This window comes from Microcaecilia unicolor, chromosome 1 (genome assembly GCF_901765095.1).
Source record: "Microcaecilia unicolor chromosome 1, aMicUni1.1, whole genome shotgun sequence".
NCBI classification, from domain to species: domain Eukaryota; kingdom Metazoa; phylum Chordata; class Amphibia; order Gymnophiona; family Siphonopidae; genus Microcaecilia; species Microcaecilia unicolor.
Window position 1 is genome coordinate 39,727,628 of NC_044031.1, and position 18,380 is coordinate 39,746,007.

An 18,380-nucleotide genomic window follows, 5' to 3' on the forward strand; every position below is an offset into this window, starting at 1 on the left:
TACAGAGAGGCGTGTTGACTCACTTTGCATCACTCCAAGGCTTGGATGTGTCATCAGAGCAGGCAAGGAAGTACAGTAAAATGCTGAGCGACTTGCATGCAGAATTTTCCCATCAATTCTCTGACTTTGAGAAGATCCAAAATATCATGGAGCTGGTGTCCTGCCTAGGGTTACCATACGTCTGGATTTTCCATACCATAACATACGTCCGGGGGGTTTTGGCCGCCCGCCCGTTTGTCTGGATTTCTGGACAAGCGGGCGGGCGGCGCCGTGGGTCTCCCACGATTGACAAGTTAGCAACTGCTGGGGTTGATATCCTTCCTTTTTAAAGTAGCCCTGTTGCTTCTTAGTAGGATTCTAAAAATGAAACAGGGTGCGATTTGTATTGAGTTTAGAACTTCCACTCGATCTGAGAGAGAAAAAAAAAAAAGTCCAGGACGCTGACAAGTGAAATAAATTTTATTTTACAACCCTGCCTCAAGTACCTACCAAAGCCACGCACAATAAGTTTTATCCCCGCCCCTCCAAAATCTTGATTGGTTAGCATCTATAGGACGGTCTGCAATTCTAAGCAGCGATTGGTTTTAGTAATTGGCAATCTATAGCTTAGATCAAACCGGTGACAGTGAACGCCTTTTTATCCCACCGGAGCACAATGATTATGTAAATTAAACTGTAGTTGTTGCTGTTTTAATGTTGCAGTGCTTGTTCTCAGGTTCTCTATGGAACTAGCCTATCAGCCGATAAAGACAGCATATCAAACATGGGAAGCGGTAAGTAGCAGGTGGGGAGCAAAGCATTTAGGCTGTGATGTGGGCGATACTGCTTTCGACTCGGGCTTAAAAGCGGCTGAGTCTTAGGTTCCCTTCTTTTTCCCATTAGCCGAGTGATGTTCTGTGCATAAGGACAGTCTGAGAAGCTGGAGTATCCAGGCAACCCTAGTGCGCGACATCAGACTTCAAAAAGTCTAGTGCACGCTGCTTGTCAAGTTTATACCAATAGATGGGAAACGTTATGGTATTTCTGAAATTGCGAAGCCGCCTGTTAAAGACTGCGCATTCACTAGGTGTAAAGTTTTATGTTGTTATGGCAACTTGTTTGAGCCATAGCGCATGCGCTTGCTGATTGGGCCTGCTGGGGTGGGAAAATTCGTTTGGACATGCGCAGGAATTTGTTCCTTATAGTACCGGGCAGGAAATAAGGAGAGGCAAATGAAAAATTGAAGGTGGAAAAAAAAAGATGTACATTTTTTTAAACTTCATAAAAGATTGGCTATGTAGAAAGGGGGTGGAGCGGAGTGTGAAAGGGGGCGGGGCATGTGTCTTCCTTTTTGGGGGACAAAAAATGATAACCCTAGTCCTGACTATAAGAGAGCCCCAGAGGAACTGGAACTCATAGACCTCCAGTGTGACTCCACCTTGAAGAATAAGTACAACTCAGAAAATCTGACTGCTTTTACATATCCCTGTGTGAAACTAAGTTCCCAAAATATCTGCTGGGAAGCCCAGAAAATCCTAGTTTTGTTTGGCTCTACCTATTTATGTGAGGAAGCCTTTTCACTTCTGAAATGCAACAACAGATCTCACTTCACATCCCAATTATCTGACCAGCACCTTGGCTCAGTGTTTCGAATTTCAACATCAAACCTGATTCCAGCCTTTGATACCATCATAAAGAGAGGTGATCAACTAGCCCCGCCTCCCAACCACAAGTGCTGTCACCCAATCTCCGCTAAGCTTCTGAGGATCCATTCCTTCTGAACAGGATTCCTTTATGTTTATCCCATGCATTACCGTTTTCATCTCCACCACCTCCCGTGGGAGGGCATTCCAAGTATCCACCACTCTCTCAGTGAAAAAATACTTCCTGACATTTTTCTTGAGTCTGGCCCCTTTCAACCTCATTTCATGTCCTCTAGTTCTACTGCCTTCCCATCTCCGGAACAGATTCGTTTGCGGATTAATAGCTTTCAAATATTTGAACGTCTGTATCATATCACCCCTGTTTCTCCTTTCCTCCAGGGTATACATGTTCAGGTGAATAAGTCTCTCCTCATACGTTTTGTAATGCAAATCCCATACCATTTTTGTAGCTTTTCTTTGCACTGCTTCAATTTTTTTTACATCCTTAGCAAGATACGGCCTCCAAAACTGAACACAATATTCTAGGTGGGGCCTCACCAACTACTTGTACAGGGGCATCAACACCTTCTTTCTTCTGCTGGTCATACCTCTCTCTATACAGCCTAGCAACCTTCTGGCTATGGCCACCGCCTTGTCACACTGTTTCGTTGCCTTCAGATCCTCGGATACTATCACCTCAAGATCCCTCTCCCTGCCTGTACATATCAGACTCTCACCGCCTAACACATACGTCTCCCGTGGATTTCTACTCCCTAAGTGCATCACTTTGCATTTCTTTGCATTGAAGTTTAATTGCCAAACATTAGACCATTCTTCTAGCTTCTGCAGATCTTTTTTCACGTTTTCCGCTCCCTCCGGTGTGTCCATTCTGTTACAAATCTTGGTGTCATCTGCAAAAAGGCAAACTTTACCGTCTAACCCTTTGGCAATGTCACTCACAAATATATTGAACAGAATAGGCCCCAGCACTGATCCCTGAGGCACTCCACTACTCACCTTTCCCTCATCCAAGTGAATCCCATTTACCACCACCCTCTGGTGGCGTCCGTCCGTCAACCAGTTCCTAATCCAGTTCACCACGTTGGGTCCTATCTTCAGCCTGTCAAGTTTATTCAAGAGCCTCCTGTGGGGAACCGTGTCAAAAGCTTTACTGAAATCTAAGTAGATTACAGCTATAGCACGTTCCTGATTCAATTCTCCTGTCACCCAATCAAAGAATTCAATGAGATTCGTTTGGCACGGTTTACCTTTGGTAAAACCATGTTGTCTCGGATCTTGCAACTTATTGGCTTCCAGGAAATTCACAATCCTTTCCTTCAGCATTGCTTACTTTTCCAATAACCGAAGTGAGGCTTACCGGCCTGTAGTTTCCAGCTTCTTCCCTATCACCACTTTTGTGAAGAGAGATCACCTCCACCGTTCTCCAATCCCATGGAACCTCTCCCATCTCCAAGGATTTATTAAACAAATCTTTAAGATGACCCGCCAGAACCTCTCTGAGCTCCCTCAATATCCTGGGGTGGATCTCGTCTGGTCCCATGGCTTTGTCCACCTTTAGATTTTCAAGTTCATACACACTCGCTTCCGTGAACAGTGCTATATCTGCTCCATTCTCATATGTACTTTTGCCAATCAATCGTGGTCCTTCTCCAGGATTTTCTTCAGTGAACATAGAACAAAAGTATTTGTTTAGCAAATTTGCTTTTCCATCATCATTATCCACATAGCGGTTCGCATCATCTTTCAGTCTCACAATTCCATTTTTAGTTTTCCTCCTTTTACTGATATACCTGAAGAAATGTTTGTCGCCCCTCTTTACATTTCTAGCCATTTGTTCTTGCGTTTTCGCCAGACGTATCTCACCCTTGGCTTCTTTCAGTTTCATCCGGTATTTCTCTCCGTGTTTCTCTTCTTGAGATTTTCTGTATTTCATGAATGCCAACTCTTTAGCTTTTATTTTCTCAGCCACTTGCTTGGAGAACCATATCGGTTTCCTTTTTGTCTTGCTTTTATTTACTCTCCTTACAAAAAGGTTTGTGGCCATATTTAAAGCTTCTTTCAGCCTGGACCACTGCCCTTCCACTTCTCGTATGTTCCCCCAGCCCATCAGCTCCTTCCTCAGGTATTCCCCCATTTTCCTAAAGTCAGCATGCTTGAAATCCAGGACTTTGAATTTTGAGTGGCTGCCCTCCACTTCAGCTGTTTATATCAAACCAAACTGTTTGATAGTCACTGCTGCCCAGGTGGGCACCCACTCGGACATTTGACACACTATCCCCATTTGTGAGCACCAGATCATTCCCGCCCGTAACCTCCGTTCACAGGATAAATCCCTCCTCTCAGTACCCTTCTCCACCACCGCCAACTCCAGGCTCCGCTCATTCTGCCTCGCCTCACCCTATGCTTGGAACAACCTTCCTGAACCCTTACGCCAAGCCCCCCTCCCTGCCCATCTTCAAGTCTTTGCTTAAAGCCCACCTCTTCAATGCTGCGTTCGGCACCTAACCCTTACCGTTCAGTGAATCCAGACTGCCCCAATTTGACTGCCCCGATCGGACCGACCGTTCACTTGTCTATTAGATTGTAAGCTCTTTGAGCAGGGACTGTCTCTCTTTGTTAAATTGTACAGCGCTGCGTAACCCTAGTAGCGCTCTAGAAATGTTAATTAGTAGTAGTAGTAGATCCACCCAAACCTTTGGGCGTCATCGTTGATTGCAGCACGACTATGATGGAACAAATAAACTTGCCAGGTACTTGTCACCTGGATTGGCCACTGTTGGAAACAGGATGCTGGGCTTGATGGACTTTCGGTCTGTCCCAATATGTCAATACTTACGTACTTATGTAAATCATGGGAAATGGGACTTGATATACTGCCTTTCTGAGGATTTTGCAACTACATTCAAAGCGGTTTACGTATATTCAGGTACTTATTTTCTACCAGGGGCAATGGAGGGTTAAGTGACTTGCCCAGAGTCACAAGGAGCTGCAGTGGGAATTGAATTCAATTCCCCAGGATCAAAGTCCACTGCACTAACCACTAGGCTACTCCTCCACTCCACTCATCTGACAAACAGCTGTTTTGGGGAAATGCAGAAACTGAGAAAAATTAGAAAGTATCTTAATTATGAATGGTTTCAACTGGTAGTTCAGTCTTTAATATTGAGCAAACTGGATTACTGTAATATAGTATATTTGTGGGTGGCTAAGAGTCTCTTAAAATGGTTGCAAACTATACAAAACACTGCCACCCATTTGGTTTTCTCACTAAAGGTTTCTTCACATATTACTCCATTTTATGTAATGACGCATTGGCTTCCAGTGGAGGCCAAAATAATGTTTAAATTGGGTAGCCTAGTTTAGTATGGAGCTATACAGGGTTATATGACAACATTAATATGTAGACCTGTATATGGGAGAATGCACCTTGTATGACACTTTAAGTTTTCAACACTTCCTAGTCCTAAAGGTGCCCACTACTGGAAATTATTTCAGACAATTTTTATGTAAACATGCAGCAACATTTTTCTCACATCTTCCAAATGGGATTAAAGTGAATTAGTTCATAATTTTGTTTGACAACTCAATGTTCGATCCTTGATGATTGGTCTGGGATCATACATTGAACTATATTTGGTAATAGCGGACTATAAGTTCTGTAACTAACTTTCTAAATACCAATCCAAGTTCTTATGTAGTAATAAGAACACTTAGATCAAGTCTCTCTCTAATATAAAGTTTTATTTTGATAAGGTATAAATGATAATTTGGGCAAATAAGATAAAGACTATAAATCTTGTTTCAGCTAAGTTGATTACTTTGTTATGAGAAATAAATGTGAAAATTGTAAGGATTATTATGTCTCTAGTTCCTGCTTCCTGAGAATAGCAAAACTGCAGTCTGTTACAAGAGAGCAAGCGCACCTGGATAGATACCTATACACGTAACATAAACTCCAGGAAAAAAAACTCTTTGGCACAATGCAAGTACTATGGTGAGCGTTAGCAGGTAAATTTGAGAGCCTGAGATCATACTCCACATATCCTGGCTTAGAAGTGAGATTCACTATTGTCATGGTATTAGCAAAAATAACACGTTTGGAGACATTGCCCCTGATCCACTACAGTCTCAGGTGTTCTCTGAAGCTCTTCTGGATGCAGATTTGGGGGGGGGGGGGGGGGTTGTTTCTTTTTACCACAGCATATCGGTAGGTGTTGAAACACAAGAGAAGATGGTTTAGGAAACACACTCCAGCTTGTGAGTGTGTCACAGCTAGTGCCCACAAGAGAGGAAAACTTTCACTGATAGTTAAAGTTCGGTCCTCTCCTGGTTCAACTCTTATCTTACAGTTGATCCTTTATCGTCCACTGATGTAGTAATTTATCTATCCCAAAGTCATTCTCTTTTGGTGTTTACCAGAGTTCTTTTTAAGTCTTATTCTCTTTAATGTTTTCCTAACCCCTCTTTCTCTCCTCATTCTGTCACTAGACCTCACATTTTATATCTCTGCTGATGACATCCAGATAGTCTTTTATCTTCATCCAGATTCTCTTTTTTTTTTTTTTCCTTCATCCTCACTCTTCCTTAGTAATGGCCACTGTTTCAACTAAATTGGATCTGTTGGCTGACTCTGAAAATGGGTTGACATTAAATGTGTAAATTTTAAAGGCTCTCTTTGCGCCCCAGGAATACCCTTCTCCAGGGACAACGGGTCTGCGCTTCCACTATGTGTTGGGCCGCCTGCCTAAATCCTTTTGATATTCCATCCCAGTGATATCTCAGTTGTGTAGGTATTAGTAGCCGTAAGTCAAAGGTAATGTCCATGACCATGGCCTTCTGTCTATTAGGATCTAAGTGAATCCTTGGTCATCTATGTACCCACATGTATTCTATTACAATGCTACAGTGATTTATCTACACACTAAGTGTCAGTTGTGTGTGTGGCTTAGGTTGTAGTATCAATGACAGGTGAAGAATACTTGAAAATAAAGACAGAGATAGATTTCAGAAAGAAGGCTTTATTCTTACCAAGTTTTCAATTAAGTACAGACATCAAACAGAATCTGGGTTCAATCGCATAGAGCTCCGCCGTCTGAGAAGTGTTGGGGAAGACTCCAACTCCCTGTCAAAATCTTATCTCTTTTATAGCCCAAGGTCCCAATACAAGTCAATTGTGAGGTACCTTTTTTTTCTAATATTTCTCAATTTCTGAGATCATACTTTCGTATCCGGCCAGATGTTCATCTGTACCCATTTCTTTTCCGTTCTATCTATTTCTAGAGCTTGCCACACTTCCGTAAATGTCAACATGTTTTTGGAACAAGTTGTTTTTCTCGTTTACTAAAATATCTTTATAGTTTCACATCTTCCTTTTGTAATACCTTTCATAACATCTTATGATCTGTGTGCCATCTTATGGAAAATAAGTCCCATTTTAAGAACATCATTTTATTCCTTTTACCCATTATTTTTTCATTATAGGTGCTATTTCCTATTAGAAGGTTGTACCTGGTTGTGTTAAGACTCATTGTTCAGACCTGCTTTTTGCAGATTCTCAAATAAGACATCATTAGCTTGTTATTTGGCCTAGTCAGTACTTTTTCAGTTGCTTTAGGCTGTGTAGCTTAGCCCACCACTATTCCAGTGGTAGGTCTGAAGCCAGGCCACATATTAACATTCCCCTCTTCACCCTATCTCATAGGGTGACACCAGGGTTAATACACCATGGTACCATCCATTCCAGAAGGTATCCTATAAGGCCATCAAATTTTCTGAGTCTTACGGTTAACTGGTACAGTCAGATTTGTTTTTGGTTTGAGATTACCATCTTGGCACCACTTCAATTATTTCAATCCTTCTTATCTATATCTGTGGTTATACAAAAACTTATAATTACTATAATAATATTTTTGATTCAACCCTTTAATATGCAGGTTCTAACTTATTCTTACCTATGTGAGTATATATTGTTATCAATTATAAATTCTTTGGTTATATACTGATTATATCTTGAGTATACATTTGCATAGATTTGCATAGGTTATGTAGACATTTTTCTCATATATCACATCATCTTATAAAGCTTTATATGGTTATATTGTATCCCTGTGTGCTATTACCTGATTATACAGTTGCAGACATCTCTCTAGTGTCTCTAGCATTTGCATAGCGATTGGTCCTTCTCAGAGGGAGATAGTCCAAGGTGTTATCTCCTGTGGTGTTGGGAAGGAGATTTTCGTACAGGACATATTGTCCTGCTGTTGTCTTTTTCATTATTGCAGTTTCAATTAAGCGTTTTACTAAGCCTCTAGCACAAGGGATTATGCAACATCCTACTAATACAAAAATTGCTATCACTATAATTATAGTAGTGGCTGCTGAAATGATAAATGTCTTCCATTTACCAAAAGCTCTATCCATCCAACCAGTCCAGGATGTGTCAACACCAGAGTTCTCTGCCAACTCTTGTGACAGTGAGGTTAAGCCTTCCAAAGCTCTGGTGATTGATCCATCTGGAGCAGTGTTGTTGGGGATAAAGGTGCAACACTGTGTACCTATTTTCCGGCACACTCCGCCATCCGATGCCAAAATCTGGTCAAGAACTAATCTATTTTCTAACGTCATTCTGCTGGTAGCATCTAATTGTGTTGCATTTCCTTGAACCGCGTCTCTGGTGTAATTGACAAATCTCTGCTGGTTGTAATATATATAGTTGATCCAGTCTAAATTCTTATTTATAGTAGCCCACCAAAAGAAAGCTGATTCGAATCCTGCAGCTATTTGGTTTCTGGCTTTGAACTCATCAGGAACCCCTCTTGGAACTCCAATTGCATCTATATATACCCGATCATCAAAGGAGCCAGGCATTGCATCTCTCTTCACTCGTGAGGAAGAGCTGCTATGAGGAGGGAGCAAAGATGCTATTACAATTGGAATTACCAATTTGACTAAGGCACATCTGCCTGTCCAACTTCTGTGAAGTGTATGGTGGATAGTACGGGTTCCACAATACCACCATATGTCTGCTCTAGCCTGTGAAAACTCTGTGAGGTTCAGATTTCGCAGAGTCCCTTTTTCTAGAGTTGTGTTACAATTGGTCAAATTTCCTAGAAACCGCGTATTTTTCACCCCATATCGTTCCAGACATGTATGATATCTGGTAGCAGGATCTGGAATCCTGAATGCGGGTGGAACCCTCAGCCGAGGGGGTAAGTAGGGGTGGTGCTCGTCAAGATGTTGACAAGACTGATTCACTTCAGTTGTTACCTGAAGTAACTCTAGCATACACCAAAAACCATCTGGGTCATTGTGGAGATCTAAAGGAAAGGGAACTACTGTTGGTTCTGCTCTTGCATGGGAACAAAAATAACAATTAGAGACATTCAAACTCTTTGTAGTATAATGCGCCCATTCAAGCCACAGGTTTGTCTCTCCAAATCCTGTTTCTAATGCCATTAAATCTTTGGTATTATTAATTGGCACGATCTGGTAAGGAATCTTTACTTCTGGGATCTTTGTTGGCATCAAAGGATTCGTTTCTGGTTGGGCTGGGGGTGGAACAATCTTAAATTTTCCAATGGGGTCTCTACCTGAGGCGTCAATTCCTAAGGATTAAGTTCTGTATGTAACAGCCGTCACTCCTCTGAAAGTGATAGCCACTTGATTACATTTGGTCATTGAACAGAGGCCATTCACTCGCAATTTCATGATAGAAATGCTCTTTTTGAGATCTGGAATCTCACTACCTGAGTATGGAACCCATGAACCTGTGTACCACCATACTTGTGCCCAACTTCCGCAATTGGAGAAGGGACACAGGTATACCTCAAAAGCTGACAAATATTGCTGTACAGGATGTTCCCCACACATTGTGTAAGCACACACATCAAGGGTGATTGTGGTCGTGTCTTTAGTTGTGGGTAATGTTATTTCGGGGGTGGTAATAAACTGTTGCAGAAAACTTTCTAGATCCTTTGTTCCTTGTACCATAGGCATGGCGACCACACACAACAGAAGGGCTAGGCACTTCATGTTGGTAGTTTTCATGGTTAAATGTAAGATCTGGACTGTACCAAAGGCAATTGGCGGTTAATGAAAATGAGTAACAAAATTAATGCTAGGGTCTTAACCAGAACTGCAATTGCTATAATTAATATTCCTACGTATACCAGTATAAAAGATATGTCACTCTCCTTGAAGAATTCTGTAAAAATCCTCGGAGTAGTTATTGATAAAACCCTTACTTTTCACAACCTAATTTCTTGAGTAATCTCTAGCTGTTTCTTTTGATTGAAGTAGATACTCTACTTGGGCTATGTTGGATCGTTCTTGTCTTTGTGTACTCATTTTGGCCCTTACATTGACTATTTATTTATGGCATTTATATCCCGCTTACAACTAAGTAAGTAACTAAAAACATACGTAATAAAAGCAACATAAAACAGCACAACAAAATATCAAACAGAAAACATCTCTCATCTAATAACTCATCCATCGAGCATATACTTTTACGAACAGATGAGTTTTCAACCTGTTCTTAAATTCTGCAAAAGATGACAGATGGCATAAAGGGCCAGGCAGTTTATTCCAGAGCTGAGGTCAAATAATGGACATTATACAACTACTAGTAGTGGATAGTTGTCAAGGAAGGTACCACTAGTTGTGTTGCCCTGCTAGACCTCAAAGGGCAGACAGGAGCATAAAATTGCATATATGGTAACTCATTATATCAGGGGTTACAGAGCTCTCAACTTAAGAGGCTACAGCTGATCCAGAATAAGGCTATCTACTTAAGAAATTAGATCACATATCCTCCCTTTATCTTCCTGAACACCGGCTTCCTGTTACATACAGGATTCCTTTTAAAAACCTAGGAACTACCTACCAAGTTTAGTCTTCAGGATCTCCATCGTTCTTGGTCAATCATCTTCTTCCTTACTCTCCTTTAAAAACACTTAAGGTCATCACGCCAGAATCTTTTAATTATAGCTACCCACTGACAATTTTGTTTTGATGCTACTACACAGTCTTCATTTAGTGTAGCAGCCCCCCCCCCCCCCCCCCCCCCCCACACACACACATACTCTTTGGAACCACATTCCCATTTACGTTAGATCTGAACTAGCTTTTGGTCATTACTCAAAACTCACTTTTTTCTCTATGGCTTTTTCAAACCAGTAACAAGAGCTAATAAGATCCAAAAGGGAGACCAAAGTAGACAATGATCAGATGATATCCCCACCTGAGAAACCAGGAAAGCATGCCAGCCAAACAGAGCACAACAGGAACCAGTATGGCATATCTGTTTTGTTGGCATGTTTTTCTGGTTTCTCCAGACTGGGACATAATCTGTTCTTATGAATTCTCCTATCTCATTATTTTAAATTTTGTGATCCACTTAGTTGTCCATATGATTGGTGGTATATCAAAAAAATTGACCATGACCTTGACCGTAAAGGAAAAAGTCAGATTAGCAGTAGGCATTTCAGGAATCTTTAGCTGCTTTCTTTGTCTGAGGGTATGCTTTGTACCCTGCTCACCTCGTTATCTGTCCAGTATGCATATGGAGGTTGGTAAGTGTTCCAAAATGATTGGATGTATCAGAGTTTATTGACACATATATGCAAATCAGAATAATCTTTTATGCTCTAATCGGTGCACAGCAAAATTGGCAGAGAAGGTCCAGATGCTAGTACACATTCTGTCCGAGTGGGCTGGATTCATAAGAACATATAAGAACATAAGAGTAGCCATACTGGGTCAGATCAATGGTCCATCTAGCCTAGTATCCTGTTTCCAAACAGTGGCCAAGCCAGGTCACAAGTACCTGGCAGAAACCCAATTAGTAGCAACATTTCACGCTACCAATCCTGGGACAAGCAGTTGCTTCCCCATGTCTGTCTCAATAGCAAACTATGGACTTTTCCTTCAGGAATGTGTCCAAACCTTTTTTAAACCCAGATACGCTAACTGCCGTTACCACATCCTCCAGCAAAGAGTTCCAGAGCTTAACTATTCGTTGAGTGGAAAAATATTTCCTCCTATTTGTTTTAAAATTATTTCCATGTAACTTCCTTGAGTGTCCCCTAGTCTGTAAAAAATCGATTTACTTTTACTCGTTCTACATCACTCAGGATTTTGTAGACTTCAATCATATCTCCCATCATCTGTCTCTTTTCCAAGCTGAAGAGCTGTAACCTCTTTAGCTTTTCCTCATATGAGAGGAGTTCCATCCCCTTTATCATTGTGGTCGCTCTTCTTGTTATGGTATGAGGCTTCTCTCCTCTGCTTGGTGTGAGGTACTTTTCTAGGTCACTGAGCCAACTAGTAAGTTATGATGCTTTTCTTTGAGCACAAGCAGGATGAAATAATCTCACTGATGATGGGGGATGTCATCTGATGGAGCCTGGTGTGGGAAGCGCTTCCTAGTGTTCTTTTTGGAAGCTGTTCACCACACTTGCCTGCATCTTCCTGCCTGTCATTGTCACATGGGACCAGTTCAGTTCTCAGTTTTCCATGGAACAGTGAGGACGTGCATAGTCTAAACTCCCACACAGCTTGTGTCTCTGAAGTGTTTTCATTGTGATTTGGCATGTATTTTTCAATTCTCCATGTGTAAGTTTTGTCATGCAGGGCCACTGACCCTCTCCTTCTTGTATTTCTCCAGTCAGGCACTTCTAAGTTTTCTTTCTTTTTCATGGCCCACTTGGCCCCCTTAGACCTCAAGCACCTGGTCAAGGACATTTTTCACCAACAATCCATTAGATTTCGCTTCAGTTATTTTTCCTGGTATATCCCAGAAAACTCCCAGCGGTCTTAAAAAGTGCTTCAGGTGCAATGGACCATGTCCCTCCTAGCCATTCATAACTAGCGCCTGGGGCATGATCACAGTCCCTCTTCTTGTAAACGCTGATCACAGATGCCAGGGAGAGACATCAAGGGTTGAGAGAAGCAGTTCAAATGGCTTTTTGTCACTGAGAAGTCAAGTCCATTGACATGGGCATCAGATGTATCGATCTCTATGGCTCTAAGAGTTGCATTAGACACTGAGAATACATCGACATTGAGAGGGCCTTGAGGGGGATCGATATTGATGCATCCTGGCATCTGCCTGAGGCATTGCACCAGAGTCCCTCAATGTTGACAATGACTAATCCTTCCTCGCTCGCAGGAGGATACCCGATCCTGGCGGGTGCTATCGATGCTCCGTGTCGAGAAAAGTGGAGGCTGTCTTAATGTTCATGTGTCCATGGTGGTTCAGTCCATTCTCAAAAGAGCCAAGAGTTCAAAAACCTGCTCCTTAGTTCCCCTGTAGAAGGAGGCTTTGACATTGGAGTCTTTTGGGAAGAAATTCTTCCAGAATGCTATACTTGCTTCTCGCATAGCATCTTACCAGCAGTCTATGAGCACACGCTTGCGGAACATTGTGTGCTGTGTGGTGGTGTTCTCCTTCAGAAGAAGGCTGAGGAACTCTGTTGGCTAGTAACCAAAGAGCAAGATTGTGGCAAGTACATGGTCTGGGCACCCTATGATACTTTCAGTACGGCATCTAGGGCCTCTGTCATGAGGATTGAGTTGTGCAGACTTGCCTATCTACATGCCTCAGTAGAAGCTGGCAGGCATTTGTGCTGAGAAGACAATCTTTTTAGTGACAAGGTGGCAGTGGACCTCATCAAAAAGAATTCTGAAACCATCAAGTCACTTCCTTGGCTTGCTCCTAGCTCAGCCTCCACATCCAGAAGGTATTTTGGCAGAAGACATAGGTATCCTCCTCCCTCTCGACCCTCCCCCCAAGACAAACTAAGGCCCAGAAGTTCCAGCTGGCTCCCCAATCAAAGCAAGGGGTGAGCTTTTGACTGGCTCCCGGAGAGCATATCCCCAATTCCAGTAACCATTCTGGATGACCTTCTGGTAGGAGGGAGTTTGAATTTTTTGAAATTTTTCCATGCAAGATGGCTACTTATAACCTCAGACCAGTGGCAGGTCCCAGTTTTTTTTTTCTTTTTCTTTTAAGACAGCCTGGTAGCTAGGGATTCCAGTCAGTGAAATTATTTTATCTTGCTTGTCCTCGGAGATAAATTCTTGCTGCCCCGCTGACCTCCCCTCCCACCCCACCCCCTCTTGAAGTTGATGATAATGGTGGGCAGAAAGATGCACAGTAAGCAACTTCCAGTGCTTATAGAAAGAATGCTGGGGAGCTCTTTCCGTGCTGGGTTGTGTCGGATGACTTCATCCATCATCAGTAAGAATGTTCATCTTGCTCTCCTTGGAGAACATCTGCTACAGGTGAGTAACTGGTTTCTGTGTTCAGTGCAGCTGTGTTTGACTGTAGCATATCCCAGAATCCTTTGTTTTCAGCCTTCATTTTCTTTCATTCATGTGACACAGATCAGTAGAAAGAAACTACTTGAGTATTTTCAACAACCCTGGTCTTTCAGCCTAACCAGCTTCATACCAGGACTGTTAATGCTGCTTGTTGATGGCAAAACTATTTTCAAGTGGAAATGTGGTGGTAGAGGTAATTCTTATTTAAATTTCAGAATGGAAGTGCTTCGGTATAACTTGCTGGAAGAAATCTTTTAGAAACAATTATTTTCTCTGGATGCAAAAATCATCAGCCCTGAAAGCCCGGTGGCTTAGTGCTAGTGCTGCTATGCGGAACGTCCCCAATTTGACCTCTGTTTTGAGACTTCTACTTCTTGGGCTGGCAGGGGTTGTGGATGCTTGTGAGAGGAGGGGGAATATTTGGTGGCTAGATCTATGAGTCAGCCCATAGCAGTGACCAGACTACGAACAGTGGGAGGGTAGGACTATTAAAATAGAGAAAATGCTTATACAGCTGTGAATGAAGGCTTAAGGCACCCAGTCCCAGCACTGGTACAGATTGAGCTGGAAGAGAGAGATCAACCCTTCCCCCACCCCTGGTACATTAACTGGTCCTGTTTGCCCTCATGATTCATGTCATACTGTACTAACCCCTGATATGCATACTTTTTGTCTTGTGATCACTTCTGGCTGACTGTTTAGTGTTTGGGTGCTAAGTACTGAAAATAATGGATGTGCTTGTGTTTTTCTCATCAGATGAAGGTTCCAGGGATGGAGCCATGGAGGAACATCTTGAGGAAGGTATCCAGGAACCAGACCTTCACCAGAAGTTTTTAAATGGCAGCACTGGAAAGGAAATGCTGAGTGCCTTCACACACCAGCAGACTGTGTGGAAACGGAAACCATACAGGTGTGCTGTGTGTAGGAAGTGTTTCAAGTACAGGCAGAATCTCACGGAACATGAAAGGACCCACACAGGGGAAAAGCCATTTGCACACAGAGAGAGGAGTTTCAGTTTGAAAGGAACTCTTAAAACAAACAAGAAGGTCCACATGGGGGAGAGACCTTATCCTTGTTCTGATTGTGGGAAGAGTTTTGCCCAGAAGCAGGGCCTGGATGTGCATAACAAGATCCATACCCAAGACAAGTTATATGCCTGCCCCAGCTGTGAAAAGAAGATCACCACCAAGAAGAACCTGATTCAACACATGAGATCCCACACAGGCCTGAAACCCAATACTTGTCCAAAGTGTGGGAAGTGCTTTACCCGCACCTCAAACCTGAATTGCCATATGAAGATACATCAAGGGGACGGGCTGTATAGGAGCACAGAGTGTGGGAAAAGCTTCACCATGCATGATAAACTGAAAGCAGTGGAGAAGCGATTGGTTTGCGAGACCTGCGGGCAGAGGTTCCAGCTGGTCATAGAGTGGAAAACACACCAGAAGACCCATGTTATATCAGGAAGTCTCCAAGGTGAGTGTGTAGCAGGGGAAGAGGGTCCCAGAGGTAAACTGCTTAAAAACATGGCCACTAGATGCCCTGTGCCCTGGGTAGAGGAACGACATAGCCTCACTGAAAATTGGATAAGGGTGGAAATTGTGGTAGAGCGATTAGATGCAGAGAATTTCGTAGTGGATTTTGAGATTTCCTACCATCCACCCCCTGCCTCAGCTGCCTTAATAGTGAGACACAATGTTCCTGGGATGCTTTCCCGTAGCTTTACTCTGTGTCAGCTGATGGAGGATTCCATCCCCATTTCATTTCAATTCATTTAAATGTATTCTTTACCTAACAAAAAAATTGTGGCAATGTAGATAGTGATAAATACAAGTCACAATAACATCTGAAATTATCAAATGCGTAAAATATTATTTATTATTTGTTACATTTGTATCCCACATTTTCCCACCTATTTGCAGGCTCAATGTGGCTTACATAGTACCGGAGATGCGTTTGCAGACTCCGGTGTAAACAGATACATAGTGGTGTTAAGATAAGATTAAGTTCATGTGGTCCAACCACACAAGGGAATCGTGCAACGGGAGAGTTGTGTTGTGTCCGTTAGTGCTTTAGTTTTGTTGCGTTGCGGAGGTCAAACATTTATGTTACCTTTTTGAACAGATGAGCTTTTAGTGTTCTTCGGAAGTGTAGGTGGTCGTATGTAGTTTTCAAGGTTTTTGGTAGTGCGTTCCACAATTGCGTGCTTATGTAGGAAAAACTGGATGCGTAAGTTGATTTGTATTTGAGTCCTTTGCAGATTGGGTAGTGGAGGTTTAGATAGGTTCGTGTTGATTTGGATGTGTTTCTAGTTGATAGGTCTATCAAGTCTCTCATGTATCCCTGGGCTTCACCGTAGATAATTTTGTGAACCATAGTGCAAATTTTGAAAGCAATGCGTTCTTTGATTGGGAGCCAGTGTAGTTTTTCGCGGAGTGGTTTTGCGCTATCAAATCGAGTTTTTCCAAAGATAAGCCTAACTGCCGTGTTCTGAGCGGTCTGAAGTTTCTTTAATGTTTGTTCTTTACATTCCGCATAAATTCCATTGCAGTAGTCTAAATGGCTTAGTACCATTGATTGTATCAAGTTGCGGAATGTTTCCCTTAGGAAGAATTGTTTCACTCGTTTGAGTTTCCACATTGAATGGAACATTTTCTTTGTTGTGGATGTCACTTGGCTCTCTAGTGTTAGGTTGCGGTCCATTGTAATGCCGAGGATTTTCAGGCTGTCTGAGATAGGGAGGGTATGATCTGGGGTGTGGATGATTGTGGGATTGGCCGCGTTGTGTTGAGATGAGACAATGAGACAGTGTGTTTTTTCTTTGTTGAGTTTTAGTTGAAATGCGTTTGCCCAAGCGTCCATGATGTTCAAGCTGGTCTTGATTTCGTTTGTGATTTATGTTAGATTAGATTTGTAAGGAATGTAGATTGTGACATCGTCTGCATAGATGAAAGGGTTAAGGCCTTGGTTGGATAGGGTCTTGGCTAGTGGGGTCATCATCAGGTTGAATAGGATTGGCGATAGCGGTGATCCTTGTGGTACTCCACAGTCTGCTTTCCATGGTGATGATATGTTTGAGTTTGATTTTACTTGATATGTTCTTGTGGTTAGGAAACCTTTGATCCAGTTAAGTATGTTACCACCAATCCCGAACTTATCTAGTAATCTTATTAGTATATTATGGTTTACCATGTCGAATTGGAGGAGGAGGATGCTTTTGCCTGTTGCTATTTCTTGCTTGAATTTGGCTAGGAGAGTAAGTAGTACTGTTTCTGTGCTGTGTAGGGGGCGAAATCCTGACTTTGATTTGTGTAGTATTGAGAATTTGTGTATATAATCTGTAAGTTGTTTGGCTACCATACTTTCCATCAGTTTGACTGTCAGCGGGATGGATGCAACTGGGCGGTAGTTAGTGATTTCATTTGTTTTTTTTTCAAGGTGTCTTTTGGTATCGGGGTGAGTAGTATATTGCCATTTTCCTTAGGGAAGGGGCCTTGCTGTAATGTAGTTTAGGTGGGATGTGAGGTCTGCTATGAAGCAGTCAGGGGTGGATTTAATTAGGTAGCTGGGACAGGTATCTAGTTTACAGTGAGTGTTGGAGAACCTGCTGATCGCCTGTGCAACTGTATCGACGGTTAGGGGGGTGAAGTTTAACCAGGTTCGGTCAGCCGGGTATTCTCCAGTGGTTGGATCCAGTTCATTTAGGAAGTTTCAATGTCTGTGTTGTATTGAGGTAGCATGTTGCGAAGGTTTACAATTTTTTCATTGAAATACTTAGCAAGTTTTTCTGCAGATGGGATGTCTGTGTTTGATGTGGTGACCAGGTTGGTGTCTAGTAGTTTGTTCACAAGTTGGTATAATTTCTTTGTGTCTTTGTAATCTGACCCTATTTTAGTTTTATAGTATGATGTTTTGGTCTGCCTTATTGCGTATTTGTATTTTCTTTGTGATTGTTTCCATGTGTTGAGTGTGATTTCATCTTTTGTTTTGCTCCATGCTCGTTCGAGTTTCCTGGTTTGTGTTTTTAGTTTTTTCAGTTCATCGTTGAACCACGGAATACTGTTGTGCTTACGTGATGTTTTTGTTTCGTAAGGGTGCTATTTCATCTAGTATGTCTTTGCATCTTTTATCCCATTCCAAGCGGTAGTATATGGAGTCTGTTTGTGCTGTCCATACATTGTTGTATATCAGTTGCCAGAATGTTTTTGTGTCTACATGACCTCTTGTTCTGTAGGATGTGAGTTCTTGGGTTTGGTGTGATCCCTTCTTCCGCCAGTGTAGGGATAGGTTTAGTTTGTAGTGATCAGACCAGGGTGTTTCTGTCCATCTAATATCTGTTATTATTAAGTTTTGGTCTGTTGATAGTTTGTATGAGATGAGATCCAGTGTGTGCCCTTTGAGGTGGGTTGTTTG

At 42.2% G+C, this 18,380-nt stretch overlaps 1 protein-coding gene across 4 annotated transcripts in view; it reads left to right on the forward strand.

Moving 5' to 3' along the window:
- LOC115465375 (oocyte zinc finger protein XlCOF7.1-like) overlaps window positions 1–18,380 on the forward strand; it is a 60,760-nt gene that overhangs the window by 11,344 nt on the left and 31,036 nt on the right. For all 4 annotated transcript variants that reach the window (XM_030195822.1, XM_030195813.1, XM_030195837.1 and 1 more), the window contains exon 2: window positions 14,724–15,443. In XM_030195822.1, coding sequence (XP_030051682.1) covers window positions 14,747–15,443 — 697 coding nt within the window. In that variant the 5' untranslated portion in view covers window positions 14,724–14,746. The remainder of the gene's footprint in view (window positions 1–14,723; window positions 15,444–18,380) is intronic.